This window comes from Bos mutus, chromosome 14 (assembly GCF_027580195.1).
Source record: "Bos mutus isolate GX-2022 chromosome 14, NWIPB_WYAK_1.1, whole genome shotgun sequence".
Taxonomy (NCBI): Eukaryota; Metazoa; Chordata; class Mammalia; order Artiodactyla; family Bovidae; genus Bos; species Bos mutus.
The window spans coordinates 14,061,741-14,087,349 of NC_091630.1; the positions used below are offsets into that span (position 1 = coordinate 14,061,741).

The following is a 25,609-nucleotide window of genomic DNA, read 5'->3' on the forward strand; positions in this document are numbered from 1 at the left end:
GTCGGAGGCGCGTAGGGGGCGGGGAGACGCTCGCGCAGGCGCAGTTCTGGCGACCAGCCTTTGGGCTCTTCAGAGGTCCTGCACCTGTCGGTCACGATTATGCTAATCTCGTAGGCGTGGAACCGCGATAGGTTCCCTGCGACAAGGTGGGGAAAACACTAGGCGAGGAATTAGAACTGGAGAAGGAAATGCCAACCCGCTCCAGTATTCCCGCCTGGAGAATCCCACGGACAGAGGACCCGACGGTCCATAGGGTCGCAAAGAGTCGGACAAGACTGAAGCAACTTAGCACTCACGCAGGCAAGGAATTAGAACACCAGATCTTTAGCTTGGCTTCTGTTACTGACGAGCTCTGAGAGGTTGGGCAATAATAACTGCGCCCTTTGTGTCAAGCAACACGCTAAAAGTTTTATGGACTTAGTTTCATTTCATTGGAAACCTGTAAGATAAATACTGTGATTGTACCCATTTTAGAGAAGAGGAAACTGAAACTCTGAAATGTTGCATAAATTGTCCAAGGGCACTTAAACTAGGAGGAATCCAGATTCACCTTACAGAATCTGACTCTAGATAAAATGTTGTTGTTCATTTGCTAAATCCTGACTGACTCTTTTGCAACCCCATGGGCTAAAGCCCAGTCAGGCTCCTCTGTGCCTGGAAGTTCCCAGGCAAGAATACTGGAATGGGTTGCCATTTCCTTTGCCACAGGATTTTCTTGACCCAGGGATCGAACCTGTGTCTCCTGCATTGGCAGCCAGATTCTCTACCACTGAGCCACCAGGGAAGCCCCAAAGATACAACTTTGGCACTCCTTGCTTCTAGGGCCATATGCTACACCACTGATCCAGGGGAAACTAACCCTCTCCCACCTTCAGTTTCTCCAGCTGAAGTTGTACATCAAGCCATTTCAGTGATAGTTTTGTTGAGAAGAACAATTTAATACTAAATTTGAACTGCAGCAGAATTTTAATGCAATTTTAAGGTAAAAGTACATTTTAAAGGTTTTAGTCCAACTTAAGTCTAAAGTGTAAAAAACTAGGGACAGCAGGATCACAAATTGTTGAGGTAAGAATTTTACTAAAGGTTGCAGAACAGAATAATTGGTTAATTTGTGGGTGAGGCAGGCCGAGGGGACAAGTCAGACCATCTCTTTACACCTTTTATCAAAATAAACTCCAGGTGTATTAAAGAGATTTAAAAGTATTTAAAAAACAACAAAATACCCTAGAGACAAAACAGTCGGGTTTGGTTACAATGTTTGATGCTTACGGAGTTGCTGATGAACTTCTGCACCACTACTGTCTTGGGCCGCTCAGTCTATGGTAACAAAATACCATAGACTGGGTAGCTTAAAAAAACAAATTTACTTTCTCACAGTTCTCTCCAGTTAGAAGCAGAAGAGCAAGGCGCCAGCATGGTCAGTTTCAGTTGACAGCTCTTTTCCAGGGACTTGTATAGGGTGCCCTTCTTACTGTGCCCTCACATGGCAGAGAGAGCAAGCTCTTTTGTATCCCTTACAAGGACACTGATACCATCATGAAGGTCCCATGTTTATAGCTTCGTCTAAACATACATTATCTCCCAAAGTTTTGCAGTTTGGGCAGGGGGAGTGGTGGTGGGAGGACACAATTCGGTTCATAGCAACTACCCACCAGAAACCGCTTGTTTTCTTATGTCCTAAGCTGAGATTTGGGGCAGTATAGAATGCCATCTAATTGTAAATTTGAAAGGTTTAATGGTCTTAGTCACAATCCAGATCTAAAATCTTGTTGGCTTCTACCTTTTTTTTTTCCTCTGTGACACCACAATTTCTTGTATTACTCAGCACTATATGCCGTACTAAAAAGGTAATGAATGCCTGCTCCCAGACTAGATTAGCCAAAGTGAAGTTGGAAGATAGGAAGAAATGCAGTACATTTGTAAGCTGGCAAATTGCCTTACAAGAACTCATTAAATTGTTCTCCCTTCTTCCCTACACTTCAAGTTTGTTTGCTGGTTCCAGGGTGAAGGTGACAAGAGAAGGAAAAACTTTTCAAGGGGTTATACCCAGGACTGTCACAAAATCCAGCCCCTAAAGGTATTAGGATGAATCACAAGCTGGAATCAAGATTTCCTGGAGAAATGTCAACAACCTCAGATACGCAGATGATACTATAATGACAGAAAGTGAAGAGGAACTAAAGAATCTCTTGATGGGGGTCAAAGAGGAGCGTGAAAAAGTTGGCTTAAAACTCAACATTCAGAAAACTAAGATCATGGCATCTGGTCCCATTACTTCATGGCAAATAGAAGAGGAAAAAGTGGAAGCAGTGGCAGATTTTATTGTCTTGGGCTTCAAAATCACTGTGGATGGTGACTGCAGCCATGAAATTAAAAGATGTCTGCTCCTTGTCAGCAAAGTTATGACAAATCTAGACAGCATATTTAAAAGCATCCCTTTGCTGATAAAGGTCCATATAGTCAAAGTTTTGGGTTTTCCAGTAGTTGTGCAGATAACAAGAGCTGGACCATAAAGAACGCTGAGCGCTGAAAACCTGATGCTTTCAAACTGTGGTGCTGGAGAAGACTTAAGAGTCCCTTGGACAGCAAGGAGATCAAATCCTAAAGGAAATCAATCTTGAATATTCATTGGAAGTATTGTTGCTGAAGCTGAAGCCCCAATACTTTGACCACCTGATGGGAAGAGCGGACTCAGTGGAAAAGGCTCTGATGCTGGGAAAGATTGAAGGCAAAAGGAAAAGGGGGCAACAGAGGACTCTGCTTAGATAGCATCCAACTCTGGTTAGATAGCATCAGCAACTCAATGGACATGAATTTGAGCGAACTCTGGGAGACACTGGAGGACAGAGGAGCCTGGTGCACTGCAGTCCATGGGGTTGCCAAGTCGGACATGACTTAGTGACTGAACAATAGGTATTAAGCCTAGAGAGCCTGGACATTTGCTGATAGCCATTAGAATTGATTAAAAAATCATTTTTTATTTTCCTTCTGGCATATGGCAGGATTGCACTTCTCCATGCCTAAAGATAGGCATGCCTATGTGATGCTTTGACAAAGAAAAATGTGAGAAATTTTTAACAGCAATTTTTCACATTCCTTTCCCCTTCCATAGATGGGTTACATTCCAGACATGGTTGAAACTCCACCAACCTCCGTCACTCAGATAATGTGGAACAGAAACTATCTGGCCCCAAGTTGGACATGTGTGAGATTAAAAACGTCTCTGATTAAAAACGTCCACATTCTAAATCATATGTGGTTTTAGGGTTGTTCATTACAGCAGCATAGCTAGCCTGTTCTGAGTCGGTAGTTAACTAAGGCAAAATGAAGTTCTGAGCCTTAGAAAGACCAAGCAGTTTGGTTCCATGCTATGCCTCCTGGCTGAACCTTCTTCCACGTTCCCTATTTTTTTCTTTTTTTTTTAGTAATTTATTGTTGGTTGCACTGGGTCTTCATTTCTACAAGTGGGCAGCAATGCTCTAGTTATGGAGAGCATGGGCTTCGCATTGTGTGGGCTTCTTTTGTTACAGAGCACAGGTTCTACAGCTCCTGGGCTAGACAGTGGGCTTAGTAGTTGTGGCGCATGGGCTTAATTGCTCCACCGCATATCTCTTCCCAGACCAGGGATTGAACCTGTGTCCGCTGCATTAGCTTTAGCAGGCAGACTCATCCACTGTACCACCACGGAAGTCCCTGTGTTCCGTTTATTGAGCTCATCTGTTAGAGAACTCCATGAAGACATGTATCTATGCCACACTCACCACTGTATTCTACTCTGTTGAGGGAATGAGTAAAATACATTAATAAGAAGACCCCAACCAATTACGAGTTAGTTTAGTTTCTCAGTTTCAGGACATCCAGCACATAGAACCCCAATGCACAACTAACTATCCCTAAAGTTAGTTGTTTTAAAACACCGGTGCTCCTAGTTCTGCTCCATGTGGACCTTGCTGAGATTGCAATACCCAAGATGGCCTCTTCACTCCCTTCTGTGGTGCTCAGGGGTTAGAGCTGGGACAACTGAGGTGTGGTCAGGGATCTTATTCCACCTCATTTCTCCACTAGAATCATCAGACTTTTTCCATCCTGGCTCAGGGTTCCACGTGGACAAGCACAGATGTACACATGTTCCATGAACCAGAGAGACCAGAACGCGCTGCCTGAGTCAGTGTGGGAGCGGACTACAATGGGAGCGCAAATACCAGTGTGGCTTCCTGGGGGCACCAGCGTCAACAGTCTCGTGATCCTAAGGCAGATACCTGAAGCCATGATGCCTCATCTCACAAATAATCAGATCCTGTGCCCAGGATCACATGTCTAGATGGGAAACAGGAAAAAAAAGCATCATTTCATGCTAAATCTTTATACCCTGGCCACAAGACAAAGGTTTGTTATGTGGCCTTGTACTACATCTCATTGCTGTCCTTGAGATGACTTTCCTATCCCTTTTTCTTTCCAGATTCTCAGTAGCCAACTGTGGGCAACTTTCAATATCTTTCTTTGCTCAGGAATGTAACGGTGCAGATAAACCAAAATCGAATCTATTCTGTAGCAAAATCTAAGAGAGTAGTAGATACTAGATGGATAATATGGCATGCTCTGAACTCCTAACAGGTCAAAGAAAATAGAGCTGTCTTGTGATGAAACGATTTTAAAAGACCTTGAAAACAAGAAAGAAAATCCTCCACTGTTCCCGCCTTCACCAGGACAGCACACCAGCCTGGTAAACAGCCTCCCTTTCTCTAAGCTTGCATTTTAGTTCTCTTTCCCAAGAAGGAAGGAAATGGTTGAGTCAAATGTGAGTTAAGTCACCAGAAACTTGGAAGAAGCATCTATCAGAAGTGTCCCCAAATTTATAAGAGGTCTGAAGCATTTATTTAAAAATATATTTATTCATATATACATTCACTTTACATTATTACATTTTAACATTCATCAAAAACTAAAGAGTTTTTAAGAATTTCTCGAAGTCTTGTATTGATGCCTTGGCCATCCCTTCACAAAATATTCCATCAGGCACAGATACCAATTTGTCTAAAGAGATGTAGTTAGGTTCTGTCGGGTCATACTGTGCTCTTCCTAAATAGTCAAGAAACAAATGTCTTTCTTTGACTTTAAACAACCTTGTATTAAATACCTAGAAAAGAAAAAAAGAGTTAAAAAAAAACACTGCATACTAAAATGTGAACTATTAAAATGTTTATCTGGCTAAACAGTTTAATAGATTAACAAATATAAAGAATTAACCACATGTTCAATAAATACGGTAAATGCTAGAGGGTTTAAACACTTTGGCTTCTACTAAGAAATTATGATTAAAAATTAGGAACTCAAAACTAATATTCAGAACAATTCTAAAATAATAAAGCGCTGCACTGTAGGCAAAGACCAGACTTATTTGGAGAGACCAGAGGAGCTGTTTAAAAAGCAAACCCGAAGGTCCCACCCCAAATCTACTAAATCAGAAACTTTGAGAGTGGGGCCCACAAGTCCTCCAAGTGATTCTGATGCTTGCCAAGCTGAAGAACCAAAGTAAGAGATGGTGCTTTATGGCATGAAAAATTGGGTAAGATTTCACAATCTGGGAAGCTTCCCTATTTTCCTTTCTTTCCTTTTAAATTCCTGTTGCTCCCTCTGGTATTAAAATGAAATGAACCTGGACTTCAGGGGAGTAACTTAACTGCTTTGGAGTTAAAACTCCTGAGGAATGGGGTAAATACAGTAATTTTAAAAAGAGTTAGAAGCAGGCTAAATCTGTAAAGCCAGCTGCAAGGAAGATGGGAGAATTGCAAGATCTGGCCAGACCTGAATGGAGCCCTGAGCTAAAGAGACATCTGTGAGGCTCCCTGGCAAGGCCCAGTGAACTACATTTCCTACTGGGTCTCAGGTCCTTCCCGTGACTGTATTTCAGATGCACTGGGGACACTCCACATGGCACATAAACTCCAAGAGTCTGTTTATATTCAAGTGGAAACAAAATAATAGTAGATCACTTGGCAAGGATATCGTGAAAAATGAGTGTTGAAAACTAAAGAACTTTGAGAACAGTGGCCAAAAAAAGTACAGTGTGCTAACTCAACATGAGATTGGCTTGCTTTTGGAACATCTTTTTCTCTCTCTGCAGAAACAAATTATGCGCTACTCTGCCTTCACTGTGGCAACTGCATTCTGATTATCGTGTTATTATTGCTCAAAAGACATAAGAAGCGTTTAGATGTTTCTTAAATATGACTCTTCCAGTCACTCTCAGCTTACACAACATACAGACAAGACCACACATGACTCTGAAGCTCCCAAACTATTATTCATTTCCTAAATACAGTAACGCTTTGAGGCAATTATACAGCTTATGACTAGATAACTATATTAGTTTCCCGGTGGTTCAAAGTGAATTCATTATGATCGATTTAGATTTGTAGGCTCTTTCAAGTTCAAAAGTCACTGCTGAAGTTTTTTTCTCTCTCTCGATCCCCTTCTGCCCCAACATGGACTTCAGCTCTGCCTTCACAGAAACCCATAAGGAAAGAGGAGAAATAAGGGATAAGCCTAGTTCCTAAAAGTTATTTCTTCCTTGTTATTACTCTCACTGCTTTTGTTACCTTTTACCTTCCATGGTCACTGCTCTGAAATGACTAAATTAACCGTAGTTTTAAAGTTAGAAGTGCTTCTCCATTTTCAATTAATCATAAAATTATGTACCAACCAGCACTGTTATTTGCATGAGAAAACTGTTTCCTACCACTAAGTTTTTAAAGCACCAGCCAAAAATTTTAAGTCTACATCAGTTCCCTCACAGTACTGGCTGTCAGTTAGTCTATGTTTCCATTAATGAAGCTTTTTTTTTTAAAGGAAAAAAAAAAAAAATCCTACGTAGGAGTCTGAGAATCCTCCCAATGTGAAAGCCACACATCTATAACCGGGCTTCTCAGAAGCTAGGATCTGGGGTACCTAAAAAAAAATCTTTGTTTTTAAACAACAGATTTTGATGTATCTAGTCAAGCTAATATTTTTCTCTACTTGCAAGGTTTCTGTCCATTGTTAAACCCAACTCATTCTACTGACAACTCAAATGTCACTCCTTAGAGCAGCAGATCTCAGGTGAGAGCACGGGTTTTCAAACTGACTGCCAGGGTTCTAATCCAAGCTCTGGCCCCTGTTACCTGGGTAACCCTGGACAAGCTACTGAATCTCTGTATGCTTAATTTCTTCATTCGGGAAGTAGGGACAATACTACTACTTACCTCATATGGGCTGCTGTGAAGATTAAATGAATACATACAAGTAAAGCAGTAGAGACAGAGCTGGCACATAGTAAATAAGCAATCAATAGCTGTTATTATTTCTAAGATCTTCCTGCCTCTCCTGAATTAAATCAATAGCTGTATATGGTATCTAGCTAAGACTCTAACATAATGTAAAGCAATTTACATTCTAAAAACCTGTTTTCCACACTAGATTACAAGTTCCATGAGAATACAGACCATGACTGATTTTTACATCCTCAAATCACATTCTCTTATCATGCTCTGCTGTCACAGAATTATCTATCAACCAAGTGGAAAACTGTTATTGCTTTTTAGTTGAAGATTACTTACATTATGATGGTTCCATAAAGCCAAATTTGCACCCCTGCAGGCTTCTAACACTTTTTATAATGAATACTCATGCATTTGATGAAACAAAAATTCTCTATTAAGGGCCCATTCACAGTGAAATATGATAGGTAAATAAATGTTGTTTGTGAGGAAACTGTACCTAATGCAGGCTAGTTCTGAGAGTTGTATTAAAGTCATGTTTCATTTCCCACCTTTTCATTGAGAACACATGTAGCAAATGGAGGAATCACTTTAATGCAATTCAATCTTTCATTTATCCAATGAATACTCACTGAGTGTCTATTCACATGCCAAATAGGAAAGAAGGATGACTTTCATTAGATTCATTCATTTGTTCAACAGATATCTATCCAGTACCTACTAATTGGTCCCTTCTAATTCCAGGTGCAGGGAATTTAGCAGTGTATAAATCAGACAAGACCTGCTTTCAAAGAAACATTCTTCTGAACAAGCAGATAATGTCACTCACCAGCTAAAGAACAGGAAAGTCTGATCAGCTTAGAAAACATAATTATGGTGTTGGCATGATGACTAACTGGAGCTAAGAACTACATGCTTTGATAGGAGATCATTACAACATGGCTTGTTAACTAATGGATTTAGGCAGACTGTGAATACATTTAGAAAGGAAAAAAATCTTTAAGGGAAGTGATCTATTTCCATGTGAATAGAGAAGCGTACAGGAGAGAACACATTAGATTCCAACAGGCCGAATGAAGACTAGGTGCAAACCACAGAGAAACAGATTCATCGCTTATTTTTCCTCCAGAGATGTATATGGGTGCCCTTCTCTCTCACAAGTAATCCCGTTATTACATTTACTAGATTGTGGTCTTGATACAAAGATGGGCAAAAAGAAATATGGCCTTAAACGACCCAGCAATCCCACTGCTGGGCATACACATCGAGGAAATCACAATTCAGACACGTGTACCCCAATGTTCATCACAGCACTGTTTACAATAGCTTGGACATAGAAGCAACCTAGATGCTCATCGGCAGACGAATGGATAAGAAAGCTGTGGTATATATACACAATTGAATATTATTCAGCTATTAAAAAGAATGCATTTGAATAAGTTCTAATGAGGTGGATGAAACTGGAGCCTATTATACAGAAAGAAGTAAGTCAGAAAGAAAAACACCAATACAGTATATTAATGCATACATATGGCATTTAGAAAGATGGTAATGGTGACCCTATATGCAAGACAGCAAAAGAGACACAGATGTAAAGAACAGACTTTTGGACTCTGTGGGAGAAGGCAAGGGTGGGATGATTTGAGAGAATAGCACTGAAACATGTGTATTACCATATGTGCAATAGGTCGCCAGTCCAGGTTCGATGCATGAGACAGGGTGCTCAGGGCTGGTGCACTGGGATGTGCCTGAGGGATGGGATGGGGAGGGAGGTGGGAGGGAGGTTCAGGATGGGGAACACATGTACACCCGTGGCTGATTCATGTCAATGTATGGCAAAAACCACTACAATATTGTAAAGTAATTAGCCTCCAATTAAAATAAATTAAAAAAAAAAATATGGCCTTAATACAGCTCTCAGAACTCGACTGTGTTTGGTCTGATTCCTTCACAAACAGCATGGGCGGCTTTTCACAAGCCGAGAGCATGGTGCGCTTGTGCGAGTTCTGGACGAGGGGTGGCGGCAGCTCTTCAGGGCAGAGCTGTGAGCGCCTCACCTGCGGGAACCTGACGATGACGTGGTGGGGCACGCGCATCACGTTGTGCACGTAGTCGAAAGTCTCGGTAAGTTTCCTTTTATTTGCAGTCAGCATCTTCGGGATCTTGGTGATCATGTGTTGAATTTCATTCTGCTGAAAACCTAGTTCAAGCCGAAAAACCTAAAAGAAAGTAGAGTTGTGATGAAGCACAAAAGTCATTGTTTGTTTTTGTTCCGTCCCTAAGTTGAGTTCAACTCTTTACAGACCCCGTGGACTGTAGCCCTCCAGGCTTCTCTGTCCATACGATTTCCCAGGCAAGAATACTGGAGATCTTCCCGACCCAGAGATCAAACTTGTGTCTCCTGCATTGGCAGGTGGATTCTTTACCATTGAGCTACCAGGGAAGCCCATGAATCACCAACACAAATAGTTATTTTGGTAACATGCCAGAAGACACATTAATTCTTTCAAAATTAAAGGACATTAAAATCTGGAGATGGCTATGCCAACGCCCGTAACGGTTCATGACTACTTGCTTCTGGGGTAACCTGAATTTTAAACCTCTCTCTTGAGGAGGAGCTACTCACAGCCCTGATGACCATCATGAAGCTCACCAAAGCAGCTATCATAATTACAAGACAGAGGAACAGTGCCCACCGGAGGCCTGGTCAGGTTATCTGTATGGACCCTACACCACATAGACTGGCAGGAAGATTATCAAAGTGCTTTCTGAGCCTCTGCTCCCAAGCACACTCCTAATCACGTCATCTGGAAATGTTACATGTCAAAATTCCAGAGATGATTCAAAAAAATAAAAAAATACTCCAATGTGGGATAGGTCCTTTGTGTGCGTTCAGAGTATCCTACGCTTCCCCACCATCCATCGCTCTCATCACTTTGCAGGCGACCCCCCTCCACTGGACTGTGAACTCCACAACGGCAGGGACTGTCTCCCCGAAAAAGAACATGGGCAGAAGCTCAATACAAATTTCTTCAACAGCTGAGTACTGAACACTTTAGGCACCTCAGCAAATAGGCCTTATATAATAAATTTCAAATCCCATGACCGCTGTGGGACACTAACAAGTCAGCTGCCCCTGGTTCTACACAGCAGTAGAGTGTCTGGTGTGTTCTCTGATGGAACTAGAGCTGGGTCCTGGCACAGCCATGTGCGGGCACTACCCTCTGCAAAGAAGCTCCAGACACCGCCACTCGCCTCCCACCCAGGGGACAACAACACAGACCCTCATCCTGGGCAAAGGAAGTGGCTTCCAGGTCCCACCCAGATGCCTAACCTGCTCTTCTAGGACTACGGTACCAGTGTCTGCAATGCAACTTACTCATGTAACACCTGCTCAATATGTGAAAAAATTATAAACTAAAATAAACCGCCTGCAGTATATTTATCATACTATTTCCTAGGTCCACCTTCTTAGAAATACCTTCTTTTACAGTCTGGTTTTCTTTGATGAGAGCAAAACCCATTCCCTTCAGAGGACTCACACACTTCAGAAGCAGGTTTCTCCAAACCTTGTTATTGTCCTACCTTCATGTTTTCCTTCACGGGCTCCAGACTTCCAGTTAGTAGCCTTGGGAGACGAATTACCAGATCTCTAGTCTACAGTTAGAAAATAACCTATTATTAATATACATGCACATTCAACTAGTTTGGAAAAAATAAGGCATAACTAAGATGTAAAAGTAAAATTTAAGATATGACCCAGGAAAGAAATGCTAAGGAGCCCAGAAATACAAACACTTATTACTGTTTGAGGAAAAAACATAAACGCTCAAAATAATAGTTAAGGAAGAAACTTGATGGAATTATCATAAGATGATATAGCAATATCATTAACCTAGTAAGGTAATCCATTCTTGTACAGAAAATACCAGGCATTGATAGAATTCATAGGGGCCAGGCATCAGTTAGAAACATGAGCTTTAACAGTTACTAAATGTAGCTGACATGGAAACATACAATTCTTCAGTTCTCTTTTACCTTCTTCACACTAAGTTTAAGTTCTTTCTGAAAAAATCCCAGTCTGTTATCCAATCTCTCCACTGAAAAACTCAGAAGGAATGGTGCATTTCTGACCATCTGTGCAATATCCGCCTTACTGAAATTTTTTGATTGTAGATAAGCCACCCTAGAGAAACAAAATACATGCACATATCGTAAATATTTACTAGTGTCTTGCTACCTTCGAAAGTAACAACTGTTTTTAAAGCATTCACAAACCAAAAAAAAAGTTTAAGCAAAAACATTCTATAATAATGACTCAAATATGGTTAAACTAAATGGCTTTCCAGGTGGCACACTGGTAAAAAAAATCTTCCTGCCAATGCAGGAGGTGTTAGAAATGCGAGTTCAATCCCCGGGTCAGAAAGACCCTCCAGAGAAGGAAATGGCAACCCAGTTCAGTATTCTTGCCTGGAGAATTCCATGGACAGAGGAGTCTGGCGGACTATGGTCCATGGGGTTGCAAAGAGTCGGACATAACTGAGCAAGCACGCACACATTAAAACAAAACAAGTACCCATCCAGCTTTTCCATTTATAATTTGAAACAGAAAATATTTCTGAAATCCACTAACAAACAGATTCGCTTTTCAGTTAATCTGACTTGTTTTACTGGTTGGTTAAAAAAAAAAAGAGAGACAGCTTCTGTTTTAGAATTTTTTTTGCTAAGAATAGAAAACAGAAATTAAGAAGAGATTTAGAACTCTTTTTACAAAGAAAAATCATCAAGCATGTGGCTAAGACTGGAAAGAGGAATTTTTTTTTTTGGCTGTCTCATTGTCTCATGGCGTTAGGGTCGTTAGGGTCTTAGTTCCCTGAAGGGAGCTAAGCAGTGGAAGCACGGAGTCCTAAACTGCCAGAGAATTCTTAGAATGTATTTCCATAAATAATTTTCACTATAGTCTTTAGTATGTAATTTGTTAACAACTGAGAAATTTCCTGCTGTTTCTGGGAACCAAAATAAGGCAGTAAAGTCCAGAAAGTATGACTATAAAGTAACATTATTGATTTTTAAAATCTATAAACATAGTGAAAACCAGTTTAAATGCCTCAAATATTCTAGGACATTATTTTGTTAGATTCTCATCAGAAAAACAAACAAACCCCTGTAAGCCAGATAAATTTCCCACATTGCATTTGAAGAAACACAGAATAAGAGAAGTTAAATAACTTGTTTTAGGCCGCTAGCTAATTAATGACAGAGCTGAAATTTGAACCCAGGCATGCCTAACCCTAATGACTATGATGTTTTTATACCATGTATCAGAACTTATATTTTACACTAAATGACTATTATTCCTTTAAACCAGTCCCTTAGAGGAGATGAGAGGAAAAAAATTGATAAAACTACACAAAAATTTAAATGCAAAGCAAAAAAAAAAAAAATTCACCAACCAAGTCAGACAAGTGACAGTTTGGGAAAAATATTTACAACATGTCATAAAGAACTAATTTTGTTAATGCATTAAAAAATGCTTACCAAAAAAAAAGAAAAAGGCCCAATTAAAAATGGTAAAGGACACATATAATTTATAGAAAAGGAAATGTAAACAGACATTCAACATATGAAAAGATCCTTCAAACATCTGATGGTCTAAACATCATTCCCAAAACTACAAGGTAATGTTTTTATCAATACAATGAACTGAAATTATAAAGCTCAATGACACTATATTATGAGGATAATAAGGAAGCTGGCACACATGTACACTGTTGGTGGGAGTGTAAACGGGAAAGCCTACGTGAAGGGCAATCTGTCTATTAAAATTATAAATGCATATACCCTTTGACCTAGCAGTTCTACAGATATATACCGATATGTGTGAAATGATTTCTATAAAAGGGGAGTCGCTGCAGCTTCTCTGTGACAGTAAAGACTAGAAAATAACCACTGTGTTTACCAAAACGGGACTAGACAGATCTGTAGCATGAACCGAAAAAGGGTTAAAAAGAATAGGAAGAGCCAATAAAAAACTATCTCTGAAATAGAGTTAAGAATCTGAGGTGCAGCATAGCTGTATAAATGCTACCATCTGTGTGTGTGTGCGCTCTTGTATATGAGTGCATACAGACACACATACATGCTGGTGTATGATAAAATATTCTTAGCTAATTGAACAAAAAACCTGATAATAGTACCTGCCTATCTAGACAGGTCTTGCAAGGCTGATGAGGAATAGAAATAAGTAGGCTGGAAAGGACAATTACAATTTTTTTCTTTTTTTGGTCACAGGAGAGACCAACATCTGATTAAAAAACATTATTGAAACTGTTATCTACTGGGATAACTTTTCCAATAAAAAATTAAGATACAAGGCCCAGCCAAAAAAAAAAAAAAATTCTACTAACTTAAATGCACACCATTCATTTGAAAATTCTTAAAAACAATCAACCAACTCTTTAGTATGTTTCAAATTCTCTTCATTGAAAAGCAAACAAATGTATGTAGTCAGTGCAATCACAGAAATTCTAGAAAATAAATCTGTACATACCAGAGCCAGAAGCTAAGTTCAAAAAAAGATTATACCTTTGCCTCTTCTAGGAGAAGCTTACTTTTCATTGTATCGCCTTTAAGTGGTAATTTATGTGGTAAATAACCTATTAAAAAATTCCAAGTAATTCTTTAAAAAATGTTCCAGTTTGACAGCCAGGTTTAGGAACTGTATAATTAGACTATACTCTGTATATGAAAATAATCTTTGTTATTCTCATGTGTGTATGTATGATCTTGAGCAAGTTAAGTCAACCTCCTTTTAAATGTATGCTTCTTTCATAGAATTAAAAGTAGGGAGGCAGTACAGTACAGTAGCGAGGACTCTGTAGTTAGACTAAGTGGATCTGAATCTCAGCTTTGCCACTTGGACTGGCTGGAGCATCTAGGGCAGATTATTTAACCTCTCTCTGCCTCTCCCAAGGATATAAATAATAAAGGTGCATTGGGCAGCCTCTGAAATGGTTCCCAGTGATCTCCACCTCTTGGGATGTACTCTTCCTTGGACTACATCCTGAGCGAAAGGGCAAGCTGGTTTTTACACGGGGAGAGGAGGAGTGTTCCAGACAGTCAGGAGCAGAGCTGGCCCCGTCAGACTGAGTCCCTGAGAAACATTTCCATTCCTTCTGACTTCTGAACTGTAACAGCCTGTCTGCGTTACACAGACTCTAAGTCACATGAAGGGAGAGAGGACATCTCTAAATGCCTTGCTTATATAGTAAGGGCTCAAATTATTAAAGAATAATTATGTAAGAAATATGTTTCTTTGTTGTTGTTCTGTTTTTTCCTAACTCAGAGACCTTCAAGGAACTATGGAGCTCTCCGAAACCGGTGTGAGAACGGTCTGGGTGAGAAGATGAGAGGCAGATTAGTTAGGAGAAGGTTGTGGCATTCTTCATGTGAGATAATGGGGACACGAGGTCAAGTATTCAAAGGGAAGATTAAGATTTGAGAGCGATACAAACAGAACCAACAGACCTTGGTTATTTCTTAGATGTGGATGATAAAAGACGAGAAGTCCAAGTTAATACCAGTATTTCCAATTTGGGCAGCTTAGTGAACAGTGCTCTCACACAGTGAGTCTGGGAAAACCTGATGAGGTCGGAGTGATGAAAAATCCAAGATGTGAACTTAAAAGACCCAGACTCTGTCTTACTCTCTGTGACGTTGCCAATGCCCAGCAGGATTCTCACCTCACCGGTCAATAGTACCTGACTGTATCAATTCTCACAAATTCAATAAATTCCTTGAATATTGAGTGAAGTACACAGATATTTATAAGAGCGCTATTAAAAAAAAAAAAAAGGAAAAACCAAAATAGCCAACTGACGGAAGCAACTAAGCAAATTATACAGTATTTGCCAAAAGAAGGTTAAATATCTACCATCCAACATTGGCCAGAAAGAACAATAGAAGAGATGAGGCTTTCACATCTTAAGTGTGCTCTCAGATAATTCAGCCATTTGTTAATGGATTAAAAAAAAACTTATCCCAGTTTCCAGAGAGAAACAGCAAAGTAGTGGCTTAGCAAAAAATTGAAAGCATAAAAATAATAATGGGTAGCTGAACAAAAGAAGTAATTTGGATACTTAATTTTTTTTTAAGTATTTATTTATTTGGCTGCGCCAGGTCTTAATTGAGGCACATGGGATCTCTGACCTTCACTGCAGCATGCGGGATCTTTAGTTGCATCACTTGGGGTCCAGCTCCCTGACCAGGGATTGAATCCGGGTCCCTTGCATTGGGAGCACACAGAAGTCCCTAGATACTTAATTCTGATCAAAGAAGGTCCGTAACAGAAAGTCACATTCACATTCATTATGTCAGCAGATCCTTATGCTGCTGAGACTTAAAAAAATAACTTACGCATGTTATTTCTTCACAGCCCCTTCTTGAGTTATGTGAAAATCAGTCTAACAGCCCTACCTGGTCTTCAGATTTTCAAGGTCTTCAGAGAAAATAGCGTAGTTTTTTGTCAGGAATGGTCCCAGTTGGGTATCCTCTATGCCCAAATCTTTAAGAAACAGGAGCATTTGCTTAATGTCTTTTTCAAAATCCAGTCGCAGGAGGAGGTTGGCTGCATCGGGATGTTTTTCTATCTTGGATAAATCCACTCCTGGAATAAATGACAAACCCTGTGTGAAGATACCTGTGTGGCTGAGTCATTAAACGTCATGTATAGAAACACAGAAATTACTGATGAAGGTAAACGACCTGCCCAAAGGAGACCTGAGTCAGGCCAACAGAAACTTCTAATTTGGTTGCAGAAATAAAAATACATTAAAAGCTAGTATTTCTTTCAAAGTCATGTATAAAGGAAAACAGTGCATTTGGGGCTAAATTTCTATCCATCATCATCGACATCTAAGGGTTCTTGGATACTATTTGCAGGGTGCTTATGAGCCCTTACTGATCTCCATGGTAACTGCTTCACTGATCATTCTGCAGGCTAACAAGCCCCATGAACTGCTACTTTCTTTGAAGTTTATCATTTTAGTTATAAGCATTATTTTAAAAATTGGTTTATTAATCCCTCCACAGGAGGAACAAAAGCAAACCCTATGTCTTACTCACTTTACTCATATTTTTTTATTCATATTGTCTTTAGCATAAAGACAAGAGCCTCGAAGGAGCTCATGAAACAGCTCATGAAATATACAGTTCTCAAGTAACAGCGAAGCAGAAAGTACACCACCTTCCACCTTCACAAGGTCTCAGAATCTGAGGTAGTCTAAGCAAATGAGACAAGGGACAGGAGAGAAGTCAGAAGAGGGAGAAAGCAAGTTATTGGACTTTGGTTATGGATATAATTAGATGTCCACCTCAATTAAGCAGGGAATCAAAGTAACTTTTGATTCAAAATTCTCATTAAAACTGAGTATTTTATTCTCTGATTTTCCTTTTTATCTGATTAAAAAAAAATCAAACATGAATAGGAAAGGCCTATTCCTTATCGTTGGAGAAGGAAATGGCAACCCACTCCAGTGTTCTTGCCTGGAGAATCCCAAGGACAGGGGAGCCTGGTGGGCTGCTGTCTATGGGGTCGCACAGAGTTGGACACGACTGAAGAAACTTAGCAGCATTCCTTATCGTAAACATGAGATAATAAGGTATAATTTTATTTAGATATTCTTTTTCTTTTTTAAACTTTATATTCTTAAAAATATTTCTTCAGGTTAAAAAGTAGCTCTCAAACTGTTTTCTAGATGTAACTTTACAGTCTTAAATATAAATGCAATGAAATAAAAGCACTTTTAAAAATGGTGTCTATAATTCCATGTATTAGATCCAAATGTCATTCTAAACCCAAACTTCTTGACATTAAACAGGCGTTGATATGATGATAATTAACAGAAAAATAGATTACACAAACACACATACACGCAGAATGAAGACTAAAAACAGATCCAAGATGAACTAAAAATCGAGTGTTCAAATAATAACATTTAAAATCAGTGGGGGAAAAGATGGACTGTTCATTAAAACACAATATGACATCTAGCTATATATTTGAAAAATAATTATTAATTCCTTCTATAGCTGATACAAAAATTAATTTCAGATAGATTAAGACTCTAAATATATACTAACTCTAAAATTATTAGAAGAAAACACAGACTTAAAAAAAAATAATAGTAAGTTTGACTACATGAGGACATGAGACCTACTGCATGGCTTTCTGTAATATATGCATTTGCTTAGAAAAAGATGAAGAAGCTACTCAACAAACTGGTGATGGTGGTTACCTTCATAAAGTGAGACTGGAGATGGAGAGGAGGTTAGGTTCTTTCTCCTTAATAGCTGCAGTTTTAATAACTAGATGTAATTTTTCTATAGTATAATTTTAAAAATTGTACTAACAGAAAAAGATTTTAAATTACTGGGTGGGTGGATAAATAAGATAGAAACTATCTTATTTATTTACCACTAAACTATCTTATTTAAACACAGTTCCAAAAATTTGTGATAAATGTGGGAAGGTACGCTTTAAAAATCACATCAAGGGTCTGGACTTCAGTTTAACTCAGTATTGCAGCTGACGTGTGCTCCAGTGCCTCGCTCAGCATGAGCTGTCAGGCCCTGACTGTGCTGAAACCAAATTCCTCAAAAGCTGCTTCTTAACAGCAAAAGGAGGGCAGAGTCTCACCAGGAGGGCACACCGCTGTCAGCACAAATCACGTGGGCTGACTCAACGATTTCATTAACTTGAAAAAAAATAGTCACTGATGCCTCTTATGGACCAGGCAACTTCTGCGGATATAAAGAATGAATAATACATGATGCTAACTTCTAGGTGACCACAGCCCTAAGTTGGCTTTGACCCATCAGTTCAGTTTGGTTACACACACTCTGTGTATCAGCCAGCATCTGGCAGGCAACAGAGGTTGCCCGAGCAAGTTCAAATGAAAAAACTTTAATGAAGGGACTCTGTACAGTGATGTGAGCAGAGTTACGGGAATAAACAAGGGCATCCTTAGTGCTAGAGAGACAGGGAGGCGGGAGTCTCCTGTGAACCCAGAGGGAGCCCCAAGCTATTAGGCAAGGGCTGCTCTCAGTAGGAGCTGTTGCCATGGAGCAAGGCAGTTACATGACCCGACAGGGAAGGGACAGAGAAAAAATGCTCCCACCTGCCGTCCCCCTCCTCCTGCATGTGCCTCCCACGACTAAAGCTGCTCAGAAGCCAGCTGACGAAGGAGCCTGAGCACAGAGGTGAGCCTCCTGGGATACAGAACAAGCAGAGAAAGGCAGGAAACAGATCTGAGATGCAGAGGAAGAACCAGGACACTTGGGTCCTCAAAAACACGACTGGGGCTTCCTGGGTGGCTCAGTGGTAAAGAATCCGTCTGCCAAGGCAGGAGACATGGGTTGGATCCCTGAGTCGGGAAGATGCCCTGGAAAAGGAAATGGCAACCCACTTCAATTAAAAAAAAAAAAATACTATGTAACAATGGGATCGTGGATCCTTCTAGGGCACTGTCATTTAAGTTACTGCCAGGACGTGCTGTTGAAGGATCAGCATACAGATGAAGGAATGGCTGAAACATATTTCAAAACTCTAAGTATACTGAAGATTACTCAAAGGTAGGGGCCACATGCCCTTCCCGTGGGACCTCTCCCAAGGCCGAGGACGTCCTGGGCTTCCCTGCTTGCAGATGTCATCTTTCTCTCTCCTTTGAACCCACAGAAGACTTTATTTGTATCTTTTATGTGGAATTTATCACTGTACCTTTCGTTTTTGGATTTCCATTATTATTTAGATGCTTCTGAAGACCTGAAGCTTCTTGAGAACAAAAGCCATTCCCTATACATCTGAGTAACTTCTACAGGGACAGATGTGTAAACAATTATAAAGGTGTTCTTAGTGTCCAGACTGAGGTAAGCTGGGGGGACACCTAGAGGAGAGTCACTCTGTCTGAAGGGTCAGAGAAGACATTTGGGAAGTCACTTGAACTTGAGTTAAGTTCTCCAGTTGTCAGACCTGGCCAAACAAAAAGGAGGGGAGTGGTGGGCAAGTGGAGCTGAAGGGGTGAGCAAGGGCCAGACCAGGAAGAGCTCAGAAGGATTTCAAGTAGGTCACTGACACAGCCAGATCCGCATTTTAGAAAGAGCACTAATATTAGAGAGAGTACCAGGGAAAACTGCTCAAAGGAGGACTATCAAGTTAGGTAGCTCCTTTTTCCGGAAAACTAAGGCAGTAACCAAGACATGAGAGAAACAGATGGGACTGTGATAATCCCGCCTATCCTGTTCCTCTCAATCCCTCAGTTCATTATCTGGGAATGTAGAATAAGAGAAACACCAGATGCAGAGATAACAGGAAAAGCAGAAAGTTGCAATAAGGTGCTAGATTGAAAAATAAAAGAGGACTCATCAAAGTTTGCAGGGAGAGCTCTTGGCTGCCTTTACTCCTTACTAGTAGTCCAAGAGCACGCCTAGAGATGCCATCCAAAGCAGAACAGTGGGCTCCAGAGAAAGGTCAGGGCAGTAGGAAAATGGAAGGAAAATCATCTGAGAGGGTTAGGAAAAACTGTCCTGAGCGGCCACTGGAAGGTGTGCGAAAGTTCAAAGAAAACTAAAGAATTCAAAGAAGGGAATCAAACAAAGTAATTACTAACTCCAAGAAAATGAAAGGTTGTACAGGAAGAAAAACAATCATAGCACACTTCCTAGAGAGCAGTGAGCAATATTTAGAATTATAATGGGATCAGTGACTAATGATTTATTTCCAAAATTGTTAATATAGCCTATTGGGAGAATTGAAGAGAATGAAGGGGAAAAGTACATGTGTGCAAGAGATTAACTGATACCTAAAACTGATGAAACAAGCAACAGCACTACAAGCGATTACATGGGCAGTTAGAGATTAAATACCAATAGAAAGAGCTGTAAAAGCAGATAGTCCAGGATGCAGGTCAGGAGGCATGAAGCTGGGAGTATGGTTTTTCACTGGACGCCTTTTCACACTATTTGACTTTTAGGCATGTACATGTACTTTGATAAAGATAGAAATGCTAATTTTAAAAGTAAGGCAAAACAAAAAAAATGTGTGGGTTACTTAGACTTACCTAGAAGCACTAACTTCCTCAGAGTCTCGGAATGATCCACATAGTCTCGAAGTGTGACTGAAGACGGGGGCAATGGAGGGCCTGCGATAATCTGAACAGCCTCCTCGTCAGAAATCGGCTGCAACGGGGACAATGGAGGCACATCATCCAGTCCTTTGCGGCCAGGATGTAGGAAAGAAGCAAGTTAGCTTTCTAATCTGTATACTTACATGTTCTTTCTACAAAGGCAGTCTCTTGCCTAGTTTGCTTCTTTTTAAATCTTGGCATCGTTTCTGAGTTAAACATCTAAAAATTCCATATATTTTCTACCTTCTAAGAGATAATCTTAAGACTATTTAGATAACCACTACTATTCCTCCAAAGTAAGAAATTCGTTGGTGAAGTCCTGTACAAAATTCCTTTCCTTTCCTTCACTTGTCAACAGGTATGAATGCTTAATGACCTATAGTACATTCTGAGAAAGACTGAGTCTACTACCATAGCTTGTTAACTCGGGCAAAAGTACAACATACTCTACCAGCCTGCACTGTATGGATTAAAGTCATCATATCCTGAAATGTCATTTTGATCTGATCTTTTCTCCTCCAAATTATTCTCAAATATATCTTTAAGAGGATTTCTATGATTCTGTTTTCATCACCCCCAATCATTTGCCACAAAGTGACCCTCTCTAGTACAGCCTTGAGTCTGAGGTTTTGTTATGGCCCTAGAGGTAAAGAACCTGCCTGCCAATGCAGAAGACACAAGAGACACAGGTTTGATCCCTGGGTTGGGAAGATCCCCTGGAGGAGGGCATGGCAGCCCACTCCAGTATTCTTGCCTGGAGAATCCTATGGACAGAGGAGCCTGGTGGGCTACAGCCCATAGGGTCGCCAAGAGCTGGTCATGCTGAAGTGACTTAGCACGCAGGCATCCAAGTCCAACACACTGTAAAAGACCCTGGGAACTGTAACCCGCCTGAGGCTGAGGAATCAGAGCCTTGACTTTATGTTCTACTTTTCTGTCTCTAATCTCTACCCTTTCTCGTTTCTCACAGCCAGTCTCCCCTCACGGCCCTCACCGCCCAGCTCACTTGTGTTTATCATCTACTTAACCTAACATTATCTCATCTGTAGTGAAGTATTCCTTGCATAGGAATATTCCTAGAATGGGAAGCACAGGTAGGAGAAGAGTGACTTAAAAAATTTACACGAGGGAGCTTTTTGGGGTGTTCTAGTTGTTCTTTTTGTTCTATTTGTTGACTGTGGTGGCTGCTACAGAACTGAAAACATGATGTCAAGATTCATAAAACTGTATACTCAAAAAGGATGACTTTTACTTGAGTAAAATTATACCCTAATTAGGTATATAGAATAGGGTAAATTAGATCCTAATAAACCTTTTAAAAATATCTAAATAAAGAACATAGAAAGCAAGTGCTATTGGCATAGCTATAAAACTATCTTAAACATATTAATCTAAAAACTTTTTTCTTAGTAAGTCAGAGGCCTAATAAAAGCAAGCAGATTATTAAATGAATAGAAGTGGATTGTTCCTTTTCTTTCCTGACACCAAGTATGACTTGAAATTGGCTAACGAAATATAAACAGGTAGCTTGTTCAAACTACCAGGGTGAGGCAAAGGGGAGTTTTCTGAAAGTTGAAAAAGTACCTTCTAGGGACAGCTCAGAATCAAGGCTGGGCATCTTTTGTGTCTTCTGTGGCGGCTCATTCACGGAAGGAAGCAAAGTGCTTTGGGCACAATTAATCTCTCGCCTACTTGAGTTGGCAGACTGGGAACTATTCCACATGGAGGAAGTCCTGTAAGTCCTAAAACCCCACTGGAGAAAGCAATCCTCAGAGGACGCATGGGGCTGAGCAAAAACGCCACACAACAATGTTTTTCCTGGTCTCTGAAAACCTTTTCTGAGTTGGAGAGCAGTCATGAAGCTGCTCAACTTAACTGAGTTGAGCCATCTGGGTATCTGTTGGGCTGACAGGGCCATTTTTCTTAAAGTTGCCTATAAAAGAAATACATAACCATCAAAAAAGAGAAACTTATTTCACTTAAACATTTAAAACAGTATTCAAACCACAAAAAGATAAAACTGGAAATTACTTTTGCTGCTTAAAAGGTGTTTATTACTTTAGATGACTAAAGCGGTCAGATGTTTTTAAGCATGGGAAAAGCAAAAAACAAGGCAGTTTCAGTTACAAACCAAAAGACAGGAACTTCTGAACTGGAAAGATAAAGATATGCTTTACAATTTAAAAACAGAAAGCAAAATCAGTGGCATGAGAAAAACATTTAAAACAAACATCTGTAAATATTAAAATTACAGCTGAATCTGTTAATAATTAAAGAAAACAAGGTGATGCAGTTAAGTGCTCTTGAAATTTGATTTGAAGGACATTTGAGAAGCAGATTGCTGATCAAAATAACACTGAATTATTCAGATGCATTTTATGTATGTACATTAGTCACAAAAACAAGAAGAATTCTACTTAGTCTTAAATGAATCATCAAAATATTATCATTGTAGAAGGTCATTTCTTGCTTTATTCTCAGGGTTGAACACTATTGATTATTTCACAGGTAAAGCTGCTCCTCAAAAGAGAACTGAACAAAACCAAATTCTGTTTGACTGCAGGAACAAAGAAAAAGACTTTCAAAATGGACGGGTGGGGTGGGGTTCAAAACTAATAAGCAAAATGTATTACAGACAGAAATGTATTACAAGCAACCAGAAATGGATATATGTATATTTTGACTGAAAAAGTGGTTGTTTATAAAGAGATTTTTTAATCAGGAAATAACTTTTATATTTAGCCAGCTTAATTAAAGGGTAAACGATGCATTTTTTATATAAGACAATCCATTAAAATATAGCAGAGAGGCCAGCATGTGGAAAATGCCCAACACGTTAGCCATATAATAATCATCATATTCACTGATTACACAACCAAACATAAATGAGTTCGGACTTAATTGTTGCATACAACTTTTTGATTTGTTTCTCTCCATACTGAATTTCAGGAGAAGGCACTGGCAACTCACTCCAGTACTCTTGCCTGGAAAATCCCATGGACGGAGGAGCCTGGTAGGCTGCAGTCCATGGGGTCGCTGAGGGTCGGACACGACTGAGCAACTTCCCTTTCACTTTTCACTTTCATGCATTGGAGAAGGAAATGGCAACCCACTCCAGTGTTCTTGCCTGGAGAATCCCAGGGACGGCAGAGCCTGGTGGGCTGCCGTCTATGGGGTCGCACAGAGTTGGACACGACTGAAGCGGCTTAGCAGCAGCAGCATACTGAATTTCAGCTTGTTTTATGTTTGGCATTAGACCAAATAAATGCTTCAGGGTCTAAGCTCTTCTTGGAGATCTGCGGTTTAGGGAAGTCTCCTGAAAGTAATATATAAAAGTGAAACGTCTCCCTGTCATTCTGAAATGATTTTAGAAAGGAAAAATGTAATTACGCAGCCTTATGAGTGATTTTTGTTAAACTCTGGTGGGAAATGAGCCTCCAAATCTGCCGTGTTTTTCCTCAGAGCTACAACATTCATTCCCTGCACAGCAGTCTCATAAGGGCATTCAGTTGGAAGCCAGAAGACCACAATTCTGCTACTTGAGGATAAAAGTTTCTCAGGGTGGTTCAGCACGACTGGCCCCTGATGGGGGATTCAATAACCATTCTTTAAAAGCCAAGTTTTTAAAAGCTTATGGGTACAATAAGACGATTCTTCAGCTCTAAAATGTTCTGACTTCTCAAGCATTCTGTCCTCCATCAAACTTCTGAAATCCGCGATTCACTTCAAAGTCTCTAGAGCCAGGCTCAAGTCAAAGCTCTACCCAAAAGAAGGGAGGAGAGGGTGAGATGTATGGAAAGAGCAACATGGCAACTTACATTACCATTTGTAAAATAGATAGCCAACAGGGAATTTGCTGTATGGCTCAGGAAACTCAAACAGGGGCTCTGTATCAACCTGGAGGGGTGGGATGGGGCGGGAGACAGGAGGGAGGTTCAGGAGGGAGGAAATGTATGTATACCTACAGCTGATTCATGTTGAGGTTTGAAAGAAAAAAACAAAATTCTGTAAAGCAATTATCCTTCCAAAAAACCCCAAAAAACAAAACTCTCCCCACATCAGAAAGATCAACTTTTGCATTCTATCCATATTCATTAAACGGTCTTTACACAAATAATGTTTATCCTTCTGTTTTTCTTGACAAGCGCACTGTCTTTGCTACATCATCATTTCATCGCCGTGTATACGTCTAACAATCGATTATTGTTAGTTCACGACAGCAGGGCTCTGTCTGTCTTTATCCCTGTATGCACCGTCTCAAACTCTGTATCCCCCAGGCCCAGAGTCTCGCACTGCTCCCACGTTTTCTGGGCAGAAATGAATCGGTTGCAACTACGGTGAACTCATTTGCTTACAAAATACTTAAAATCTGGTAAAGGCGTCTGCGTCAAAAGCCAAAAGCCTTAAGTAAAATTTGAAGTCCACTAACACATATAGACTAGTTCTCCACTGTACGCCTTAGTAGTTTCATTGGCGCTTAAATACATTCGCCGAGGGTGCAAGATTTCGACCTCTGGGAGGCTTAGATCGGGAGACTGAAAGATGGGGAGGAGGACGGTTTGGGAATCATGGGCCTCGGGAACACGGCCTGACCTCCCAACCCCTCCCCGCCCCGGCCATTCTACCAGGTCCGTTTTAGGTTCCCCCAAACCCAACTTCCGGAGGAAGTCCCCCTCACCATCTAGACCTCCTTCCGCGTTTCCTCCACGCCCCCACCGCCCGGGCAAAGCGCGCTAAACACACCAGCGTCGCGGCGCGCCCTTCTCACCCGCCAAGGGGAAAAAACAACATCGCTGACCCTCAGCGGGGCCGCGAGGGCCTACGGAGCCACGCCGTTCAGGGGCGCGGCCTAGAGCCGAGGAGGAGGAGGGTGGTGGGGGGCCGAACCGGGAGCCCCCCGGGCAGGGAGCGCTCCCCCTTTACCTGTGGCCAGGCCTTCGCCGTCCGCCCGCCCAGCCGGACCCCGCTGGCTGCCCCTCGGCGCCGCTCTGCCCGCCGGCGCTCGCTCTCCCGCCGGCCCACGTGGGCTGCGGCCGGAGCGGGCTAGACCATCCGCGCGGCTGCGCGGGTGGGGAGCGGGCGGCGCGCGGCGAAGTAGAGCCGGCCGCAGTGGGCACACGGTCTCCTTCCACCGTGGGCGCCGCAGACCCTTCCGATGGGCTTGGGAACGTG

The 25,609-nt window shown here is 40.9% G+C and overlaps 1 protein-coding gene across 4 annotated transcripts; it reads right to left on the minus strand.

Annotated features, from left to right (window-relative positions):
• Window positions 1–4,877: 4,877 nt before the first annotated feature.
• Window positions 4,878–25,597, minus strand: MTERF3 (mitochondrial transcription termination factor 3). 4 transcript variants are annotated; one of them, XM_070383002.1, is made up of 9 exons: window positions 25,361–25,597; window positions 24,261–24,334; window positions 22,022–22,370; window positions 20,372–20,524; window positions 15,732–15,921; window positions 11,295–11,442; window positions 10,842–10,913; window positions 9,314–9,475; window positions 4,878–5,137 (listed from the first exon to the last, which is right to left on the minus strand). In XM_070383002.1, exons 2-9 carry the CDS (start codon window positions 24,261–24,263, stop codon window positions 4,943–4,945), a joined length of 1,272 nt encoding a protein of 423 aa, XP_070239103.1. In that variant the 5' UTR covers window positions 24,264–24,334; window positions 25,361–25,597; the 3' UTR covers window positions 4,878–4,942. The 4 variants fall into 4 exon arrangements, with proteins under 4 accessions (XP_070239103.1, XP_070239105.1, XP_070239104.1 ...); XM_070383004.1 differs by having other exon boundaries at window positions 24,256–24,334; XM_070383003.1 differs by lacking the exon at window positions 24,261–24,334.
• Window positions 25,598–25,609: the final 12 nt, after the last annotated feature.

Coding starts and splice junctions, on each gene's coding strand:
- MTERF3 (XM_070383002.1), bottom strand. Junction 20,525..22,021: donor TTCTGAGCTGTCCCTAGAAG/GTACTTTTTCAA, acceptor CTGGCCGCAAAG/GACTGGATGATGTGCCTCCA. Junction 9,476..10,841: donor CCGTGAAGGAAAACATGAAG/GTAGGACAATAA, acceptor ACTTTCTTTTAG/GTTTTTCGGCTTGAACTAGG.